The sequence below is a fragment of the Lathyrus oleraceus genome, chromosome 1 (genome assembly GCF_024323335.1).
Source record: "Lathyrus oleraceus cultivar Zhongwan6 chromosome 1, CAAS_Psat_ZW6_1.0, whole genome shotgun sequence".
Lineage (NCBI taxonomy): Eukaryota > Viridiplantae > Streptophyta > Magnoliopsida > Fabales > Fabaceae > Lathyrus > Lathyrus oleraceus.
Window position 1 is genome coordinate 303,242,986 of NC_066579.1, and position 9,877 is coordinate 303,252,862.

The following is a 9,877-nucleotide window of genomic DNA, read 5'->3' on the forward strand; positions in this document are numbered from 1 at the left end:
TGTATGGTGCCATGTCGATATTATATTTGTACTGGCGAACAAAAGCCTCACCTAGGTCATTGAACATTCGGATCTGAGTAATGTCGAGCCTCATATACCACTTCAGAGCAGCCCCATTCAAACTGTCTTGAAAGTAATGGATCATCAATTGATGGTTGTCGGTATGAGTCGACATCTTACGAGCGTACATCACCAGATGACTTAGAGGACAGGAGTTTCCTTTATACTTTTTGAAATCTGGAACCTTGAATTTATGCGGAATCTTCACATTAGGAATCAAACATAGATCATGACCATTTTCCCTAAACAGATATTTCCCTTTCAAAGCCTGAATCTCTTTCTGGATAGCTTGAAACTGATCTTGGAACTCGTCCATTATTTCATAACACTACGCCAAAAACTGGAATAGACAGCGCCCCTTAGAGGGCGCTTTATTACAAAAGCGCACTCTAAAGTGAAGAGAAAAAATAAGGAGCGAACAACTGGAATAGACAGCGCACTTTAGAGGGCGCTTTTGTAATAAAGCGCCCTCTAAGGTGAAGCGAAAAAATAAGGAGGAGATAGAGGGACAATAATACAGGGCGCTTTTTAGAAAGCGCCCTCTAAGGTTACCCTTAGAGGGCGCTTTTAAAAAAGCGCTCTATAAGTCCATGTGCATTTCCAGTTTATAAAGCGCTTTTGGAAAGCCTTAGAGAGCGCTTTTAGAAGCGCCCTCTTAGGCCCCCTTTAGAGGGCGCTTTTGTAACAAAGCACCCTCTAAAGTGAAGCCAAAAAAAAATGGAGGGACAACAATAGAGGGCGCTTTTGTGAAAGCGCCCTCTAAGGTTACCCTTAGAGGGCGCTTTTGAAAAAGCGCTCTCTAAGTCCATGTACATTTCCAGTTTATAAAGCGCTTCTGGAAAGCCTTAGAGAGCGCTTTCATAAGCGCCCTCTTAGGCCCCCTTTAGAGGGCGCTTTTTTTCCACAAGCGCCCTCTAATGTCCCTTTTAGTAAACATTAAAATTATAACATACTGCGCGTTTTGTTATTTCACTATCTGTTATTAGCGTTCTTTTTCACGTTAGGGTTCTGAGGCGTTTTCCTTCCACCTTTGTTAGATCTACATGCGCGTTTCCTCCTTCTACCAATCAAAGGTACACGCTTTTCCCAATTACTGTTTTATGTTATTGCTTTGTTTTAGCTTTGCCCAATTTCTGTTTTACCTTATTACTACGCGTTTCCTCCTTCTACGTTTGTTTCGACCATGATAGCGGATGCACTAGGAAATTGACGGTTGGTTTTTAGAAACCTAGGTCCAAATGTGTTTGAACTCTTCTGAAATTGTTTTTTATTTATTCTAATTAGTAATGGATAATACATGGATGTCTTCCAATCGGTTGTCGAGAGAGTACGAGAATGGGGTATCAGAATTCGTTAAGTTTGCCGTTGCGCACGCCGAAGACCCCAGTAGAATGATATGTCCTTGCTTGGGTTGTTGTTATGGGAAACGGGTTGACGCAGTTCAGTTGACATCGCATCTAATGAGGCATGGAATTGATCGAAGTTATACATGTTGGAATTTGCATGGTGAGAAAAGTAACGAGAATGTTGAACCGGGGGATAGTACGACCTATGCCTCAAACTATAGTGGCGCAGATACATACGATTGTGATCGAGTTGAAGAGATTGCAGAAGCACTTGAAGGAGATCTTAAGGATTGTCCCGAAATGTTTGAGAGGTTGGTAAGTGATGCAGAGAAACCTTTGTATGATGGTTGCACTAAATTCACAAGATTGTCTGCGGTATTAAAGTTGTACAACTTAAAGGCGGGCAATGGGTGGTCGGATAAAAGTTTCACAGAGTTATTAGCCCTTTTAAAAGATATGCTTCCTGAGGATAATGTTCTTCCCAATCGAACATATGAGACCAAAAAGATGTTGTGCTCTATTGGCATGAGCTATGATAAGATACATGCATGTCCAAACGATTGCGTTTTGTTTCGAAATGAGTATGCATCGTTAAATGAGTGTCCTAAATGCGGTGTCTCGCGATATAAGAACAAGTTGTCTCCAGCAAAGGTCTTGTGGTATTTTCCTGTTATTCCGAGATTTAGACGCATGTTTCGTAGTGAAACCGATTCAAGACACTTGACCTGGCATGCAGATGAAAGAATTATAGATGGAAAGTATCGACATCCGGCAGATTCACCACAGTGGTTGAAAATTGATAATGATTATCCTGAATTTGGAGAAGAATCAAGAAACCTTCGCTTGGCATTATCTACTGATGGAATGAACCCACACGGTATCCAGAGTATCTCACACAGTACATGGCCTGTGATTATTATGATTTATAACCTACCTCCATGGCTATGTATGAAGCGTAAGTACATGATGTTGTCTATGTTGATTTCTGGACCTAAACAACCAGGGAATGACATAGACGTGTACTTGAAGCCCTTAATCGAAGATTTAAAGATTTTGTGGGAGACCGGTGTGGAGGTTTATGATGGATATAGGAAAGAAAGTTTCAACTTGAGGGCGATGTTGTTTGGCACAATTAATGATTTTCCAGCATACGGAAATCTATCAGGGTATAGCATAAAAGGTCAATGTGCGTGTCCTGTTTGTGAAGATAAAACAGATTGGAAGCGCTTGGAGTTTGGTCAGAAGAATGTCTTTCTCGGTCATCAGAGATTCTTAAATTCAAATCATCACTACCGTGGATGGAGAAAGGCGTTCAATGGAGAGACAGAACAAGGCAGAGCTCCACCTATATTGACGGGTGATCAAATTTTTGAAAAGGTGAAAGATTTGGATACTCAGTTTGGCAAGCCTTTTGCCCACACACTTGTCAAAAGTGGGTGGAAGAAGAGGTCAGTTTTTTTTGAATTGCCGTATTGGAAGTCCTTGTATGTGAGACATTTTCTTGATGTTATGCATATTGAAAAAAATGTATTTGAAAGTGTTATTGGCACGTTACTCAATATACAAGGAAAGTCTAAGGATGGCCTTAAGGCAAGAAAGGACTTGATAGCGATGGGAATAAGAACTGAATTAGGACCCTTGAAGAAAGGTAAAATGATGATGCTGGATATTTGTTTAGATGGAGATGCTCTATTGTCGTCAAGCCTCATTCGCGTAGATGATGATGCTGGATATTTGAAAGTATCCCTCTACGACAATGGAACATGTCCATCTAAACATATATCAATTCTATCTTCAAAAGATAAGGGTTCAATGTTGGCAAGTTACATTGGTTTCCTTGTTCGACAACATATTCCGATTACATGTGATAATTGGAGAAGTCCGGACTTGAAGGTTGGCAAAGAAAAAATATGGTCGGAGATACAGGTACTTACCATATATTGTTATATGTTTTTTGTTGCATCAACTTTGCAGCCCTGTATTGTAGGCAGAATTTAGGACTTCTCAAAGTTGATTTCTTGTTACTTTGTCGTTCATAAAATACACTACTAAATTCTATGCGTTTAATTTTTAATTTTTTTTCATCAGGCTTGTGTCTCAATAGAGGATGGGTATCTACCTAAAGTTACTTTTGTAGTGGTCCAAAAGAGACATCACACCCGTCTCTTTCCTGTCAACCCCAAAGAGACCGATAGAAGTGGAAATATTATGCCAGGTTTTTTCAATATATTTCTCAACGCAGCTGGTATATATTATCATTTGAATTTATCACTTTTTGCTGATTTTGTTGTTCTAAATTGTCAAAGGAACCGTGGTAGACACCAGCATTTGTCACCCTAGGGAATTTGATTTTTACCTTAACAGCCATGCAGGAATTCAGGTAATATTAGCTATGTCATTTAACTTTATGCCATTGTTTACTATTTGTTGCTCAATCGCCTTTTGACAGTTCTGTGTTATTTGCATTTGGACGTGTTCTTTTTGCAGGGGACTACTTATGCCGCCATCTGTTGTTTTGGTTGAGCCTTATTTTGTATGGATGTGCGATAGAACTACTAGACAGCTTTTGGATATACAGAACATGTTTGCCACCATGGGTGGATGGGCGTTTTTGTTTAGTATTGGTTAGAACTACTAGACAGCTTTTGGATACAGTGGTCACTGGGTGTTGGTTGCTATGTTTTATTCTCTTAATTGTAGTACTTTGAGAATATGTTGTTGTATATTGTTGATCAAAGAATCATATATTAATGTTGTATATATGGAGGATTAATGTTGTATATAAATGGATTCATGTTGTATATATCAATGGATTAATGGTGTATAACATTGGATTAAAGGATGAAATCAATATGAATTTTACACTTTTGCAGCATGCGAACAGGTTACCAATTAAATATATATCCACTGTTTTTCAAACAAATTTTTTTAAAATAACTAACACTTTAGAGGGCGCTTTCTGGACAAAGCGCCCTCTAAACACTTTACATTGACAACTTTAGAGGGCGCTTTTTCCTGAAAGCGCCCTCTAAACACTTTACATTGACAACTTTAGAGGGCGCTTTTTCCTGAAAGCGCCCTCTAAACACTTTACAATGACAACTTTAGAGGGCGCTTCTTCCTGAAAGCGCCCTCTAAACACTTTACATTGACAACTTTAGAGGGCGCTTTTTCCAGAAAGCGCCCTCTAAACACTTTACACTGACAACTTTAGAGGGCGCTTTTTCCTGAAAGCGCCCTCTAAGGTGTCCCTTTATGGACCACTCCAGAGGGCGCTTTTTTCTTAAAGCGCACTATAATGTGGCCACTTTAGACAGCGCTTTCTCCAGAAAAACAAAGCGCTGTCTTTACCTATGCCAGCGCCAGATTAGAGGGCGCTTAAAAGCGCTGTTATAGGCCAAAATAAGCGCCCTCTTTTCCCTTATTTGGCGTAGTGTAAACACCAACAGTTTCGCTTTGGTCAGCGTGAAAAATAGGGTTTTAGACATAAGGAATAGTGTGAACCACGGGAGGTGGTACTGACATCACAGGTTGAGCCATAGGAACTTCGGCAGCAGGTTGGTATCCCTTTGGCACAAAGTTAGGAGGCATGCCCCAAGGGAAACCAGAAGGCATGTGGTGTTGCGGAGCACTGAAGGGAACCACAGAGATAGGCGTAGAGATAATTTCAGAAATTACAGTCCTCTGAAGTGGAGTCTGAGGAGGAGGTAGTGGATGATTCTGAGCAGCTACCAAGGTTTCCATCATAGCAGTAAGCCTCTCATACCCGTCCCTCAAAGTTGTCTCCTATTCGCGGAGTTCGTGATTCTCTTGCTCTAGGTGGTCCATATTTTTCAACTGATTAGCTCGAGTATTGTATCGGTGAGACAGCTTGTTTGAATGAAGACCAAGAAAGAAATAAGACCCCTGGCAAACTTGCTCAAAGCAAGACCAAGATGCAACATGATGCATGATATGCAAATGCAAATGGGAATGTTATTATTTTTATTTTCCAAGGAACTTAAGACATAAGTTGCAAACATAAGATTAACACATTTCGATGTACTAAAAATCTCATTTTATTAATAATATAAAGGATTACAAACAGAAATACAATTTCAATGATCATAAGAGGAAGAAACTAGATCTATGGAATCATGTCCGATGATGACTCAACTCCAAGCTGACATTTCTTGTGAAGCCTTTTGATCTCTCTTTCATAGTTGCTTTTTCATAGCATCCTTCTCTATCACGAGTTGGTCTATAATGCCCTTACAAACGCCTGAAGTAGGAAGATGAATAGATGATGAACTGTTAGAGGAAAATAAATCCTCTTGGCCTCTTGATCTCTTCACAACATGTTGCTCGAGTAATTCTATCAAGTTGTCCTTTTCCTTTAGTTGCTTCTGCAATTCTACTTTCTCAAGGTGTGAGGTGTGAAATTTTTCTTCCTAATCATCCCTTTCTTGCTTCATCTTATCAAAAGCCTCTTGTAACTCCTCTATGCCTTTAGTAGTGGGCGATTTGACCATTACTAAGGACATGAGTCTTTCATAAGCGTATGGCATCTTGAATTTTTTTGCTATCCTCTTCCCCCAACTAGTGTAAGGCTCCAAAGCTACACAATTCCTCAGTATAAGCTCACCATTTCCCTTCTTATGAACATTGTGCCAAGCACGCGCCACCCTAGCCTTCAACCCATGAGTATTTTTCCCTTCTTGGAAAAATACACCTTCTAACAAAATGTTATTAGGTTTGTCCTTCATAGAGAACCCGAGTTAACGTCTTGCCAAATTCGGATTGTAGTTAATCCTCCTTGTGTACCAAGAAGAGGCACATTAGAGAACTCCCCAAAACTATCAATAATCTCGACGTCTTTGTAAACAGAAGAGTACCAAGTAATGTCGTCATTAGTGAGAGACATAAGTCTTTGAGACCACCTTAAACGACCCTTGTTTTCTGTGAAGATAGGAGACTGTGGCAAGTGCGAAATAAACCACTTGTACAGTAAAGGCGCACAACAGATGATAGTTCCACCTCCTTTAGAAGTCCTATGATAAATGGAGAAATAAGTGTCACCGAGCAGGGTTGGAACTGGATTCCTAATCAAGAACATCCTCATAGCATTAACATCAATGAAGTTATAAATGTTAGGAAACAATATCAAACCATAGATGAGTAAGGCAAGAATAGTCTCGAATGCCACCATGCTATTAGCATTAGCAAAAGAAAAGGCTTTTTCCAATAGAAACTTCAAATTCAACCCTATAATACCTCCTTTGACAGTGAGATTGGCATCTATGTCAGACTTCCTCAGATGAATGGTTTCGACAATAACCCGAGATTCAAGAATTCCTTCCACCTCACAAAGAGGAACTCTATCAGAAACTGGTATACCAAAAAGATGAGCATACTCCTCTATGGTAGGCAGCAACTAATAATTAGGGAAAGTGAAGCACCGATAAACACGATAATAGAACTGAACCAAAGTACAGAGAAGACCATCCTCAACATTAATAGATAGCACAGATAAAAGTCTTCCAAAACAGTCTCTGAAACCCTTAGGATCATCCACGAAAGATGCTAGCTTCCTTAATTCCATGGGATTGGGACATCTAAAATTGTATTTCCGAGTAATCCTCCTTCCAATATCCATGATCAAAGTACCTGCGATGTTTGCAACAAGAGTCTCTAAGTTCCTTAAAAATTGAGTAAAAATTTTATAAATGCCATGAGTGCATGATGCAACAACCAGAAACAAGTTGACATAAAGCACACAAACAAGGTCCAAAGATTCGGAGTCACGAGCATGGAGCCAAGGGTACGAACCAACCCACAATGTGTGTACTAAGGGTATAATCACCTGTAGAACAAGGTTCTAAAAAGTTCCCAGAGTCATAATTCCATCTTTTGGATACTATCGGCTTAAATGACTACTCATCAACCAATATTATTCTCAAGAGAAACTCGTCTGAGTGTAGTATCGTGTAACAACTAATTCAAGTCTACACCTGAATAGCCACTGCACTACATCCTAAAAGGGTAAGATGGGTTAAGGGTTCTAAGGTCCTCAGCTTCTCGGGCTCCCGGGTCAGAAAAAGTAATGCCAACTACGACTACTCGTGTAACATCAGTTATCCCAAAGGGGCCTCCACTGAGCGAGGTACCTCAAGTCAGCTTATTAAGGATTTACTCCACGTAAGCCAAACATGTCTATACCACCCTCCTATCATAAGAGCTCTCAAGTCTGGGTATAAGACTTATCTCACCACACGGAGATCACCAAGCACCAGACGGAGTAAACAATAACAAACAACACCAAACATAATATATACAAAAAACAAAGATGGTCTTAACCCACTAGGGACTACTCCCTAGCAGAGTCGCCACTTTTCTATAGCGCTAAAATTTTGGGACTAAGTTATTTATTAACTTAACTCATAAAGCAAAAGTCTTCACCGTGCTTTTATTGTTTCCAAAGTAAAAGGGAAAAAGTACGAACAAAACCCGAAGAAGTTTTAAAACAAAACTAATAAAAAGAGAACAAGGGTCTGATGGTTAGTTATGCAAAGGGAAGTTATTAACATCCTAAACATCCATGGTACTCAATGGGAATCTCTTTGAAAATATTTATGTTTTGGTTTGAAAAGGGTGTTGTTTGTAAAAGATTGGAGAGATGGGAAAAGAAGTATATTTTTCTTATTCTTTATGTTTGGCAAGACTTTTGAAGTCTCATGCCTACGTACCAACAAAGTGAAATGGAGGATCAAAACCTCGTAGTTCATAGTAAAAATAAAAAAGGGAGTTTGTTTTGATTCATTTTTAATGAAAATACATTTTTTTCATTTTTAGGAAAATACTCAACTAGTCACCCACAAGTATGACAACTTTGCATCATCATGAGAAGGGATCCAACTTGGATAAGGATCAACAAGTATGCCACTAACTCCAACATATCGAAAAAAAATTATCATCAATACTAAGGAGATAGGATAATTATATCTCAACTATGGAAATGACTCATTTTTAACACCTTGAGAAAAAATTTAAAAGGAAAAGTGCACAAGGGTACCAAAATGGTTTAAATGAGTTATGCATTTTTAGGTGCCAATACATGTTAGAGATTTGTATGATGAACCAAATTCCTAAAACATGCCACATACTAAAATAAAAAGATCAACGGATGGACCTATCTCATCCATACTTGTATTGGTTCATCTAACACAAGGTTATTGATGAACCAATTAGCCTTAGGATATTGAGATTTCATTGGTCAATGAAAAGGATGGGAAAGAATGGGATTGAAGATGAAGAGGGAGGGGAGATGAGAGAAACACAAATTGCTCATGGGAGAATTTTTATCAAATTAAAATCATTCATTCATTTTGGGAGATGAAATGTACATTTCATCAATCCCCTAAATCCAATGATTTTAACCTAACAAAAGTCAAATCAACCTTGACCAAGGTCCAAACACATAGTCAAACATCACAAGTCAATAAAAATGGCTCAACATAATTTTTATACAATTAATCAATTAAAAATCAAATTAAAAATGCATTTAAATTAAATTTAGTTTGGTCAAAACCTAAAACCTCTTTAAAATACCAAATAAATGGCCAAGAGATTTATCCTAGGTCAAACAAGGTCAAAGGACCTTAGACAAAAAAAATTATGATTTTTAAAAAGTCATAAGTATTTTTAAACAATTTAAAATATGCACAAAAACAATTAATTCATGAAAAATATCAAAATTAATCCAAAAAATAATTTTAATTCAGAAAATGAAATTAAAAATGAAATTTTAATTCAAAAATAATTTAAAATATTTTTTGGATTAAAAATGAAATTAACATGAATTAATCAAAATAATATAATTAAATGAAAAATCAGAAAATATGGAAAATCATGGGCCATCAGATCTCCCTCATTAATTGAGGTGATAGGTCTGATGGCCACACGCGCGTGTTCCACCATTCACCAAGTCAAATGTGATATACATATGGTAATCATAACCAATGGCTAAGATTAAAACATTTTGAATGGATCCTATGGTTGAGAGGTGTGACAACACACAACCGGAGCTAGGGCTCCGGTCTTTTTCTCCGGTGGACCTCACCGGACTGGTCCACCATCAACCATCACCAAAATGAAAAACAAAGACATGGATTTAAAGAAAAAATGTTCATGAGCTTGAATCTGCCCTCAATTTTCTCCAAATCCATGTATATAAAAAGATACAGAGATTTGAATTTTGAGGATCATGAATTGAGTTGCTTCGATTTGACCTCAAAGCAACTCAATCTTGTTGCCTATATTGGTAGGACTTCAGCCAACCAAAAATCACAAAGAATGGTGAAGAATTGAGAGAGAATCAAAGAGATGAAGTTTCTGAAAAATCACCTTCGAGTTGATCTAATTTCACTTGATCTTGATCTGGATTTTCTTACTTTCTCTTCCTATTGCTTGCAGAAACCAATTGAGATGAAAAG

The 9,877-nt window shown here is 38.2% G+C and overlaps 1 protein-coding gene across 1 annotated transcript; it reads right to left on the minus strand.

The window, feature by feature from the left end:
- Window positions 1-6,147: 6,147 nt before the first annotated feature.
- On the minus strand, window positions 6,148-7,041 carry LOC127104170 (uncharacterized). Its single transcript, XM_051041373.1, has 2 exons — window positions 6,871-7,041; window positions 6,148-6,819 (listed from the first exon to the last, which is right to left on the minus strand). Exons 1-2 carry the CDS (start codon window positions 7,039-7,041, stop codon window positions 6,148-6,150), a joined length of 843 nt encoding a protein of 280 aa, XP_050897330.1.
- Window positions 7,042-9,877: the final 2,836 nt, after the last annotated feature.

Bases quoted from the DNA above. Each gene is read 5' to 3' on its own strand.
- LOC127104170 (XM_051041373.1), bottom strand. From the start codon at position 7,041: ATGGATATTGGAAGGAGGATTACTCGGAAATACAATTTTAGATGTCCC. The intron at 6,820-6,870 runs GTTCAGTTCTAT...CCTAATTATTAG, and splicing joins ATGGTCTTCTCTGTACTTTG to TTGCTGCCTACCATAGAGGA.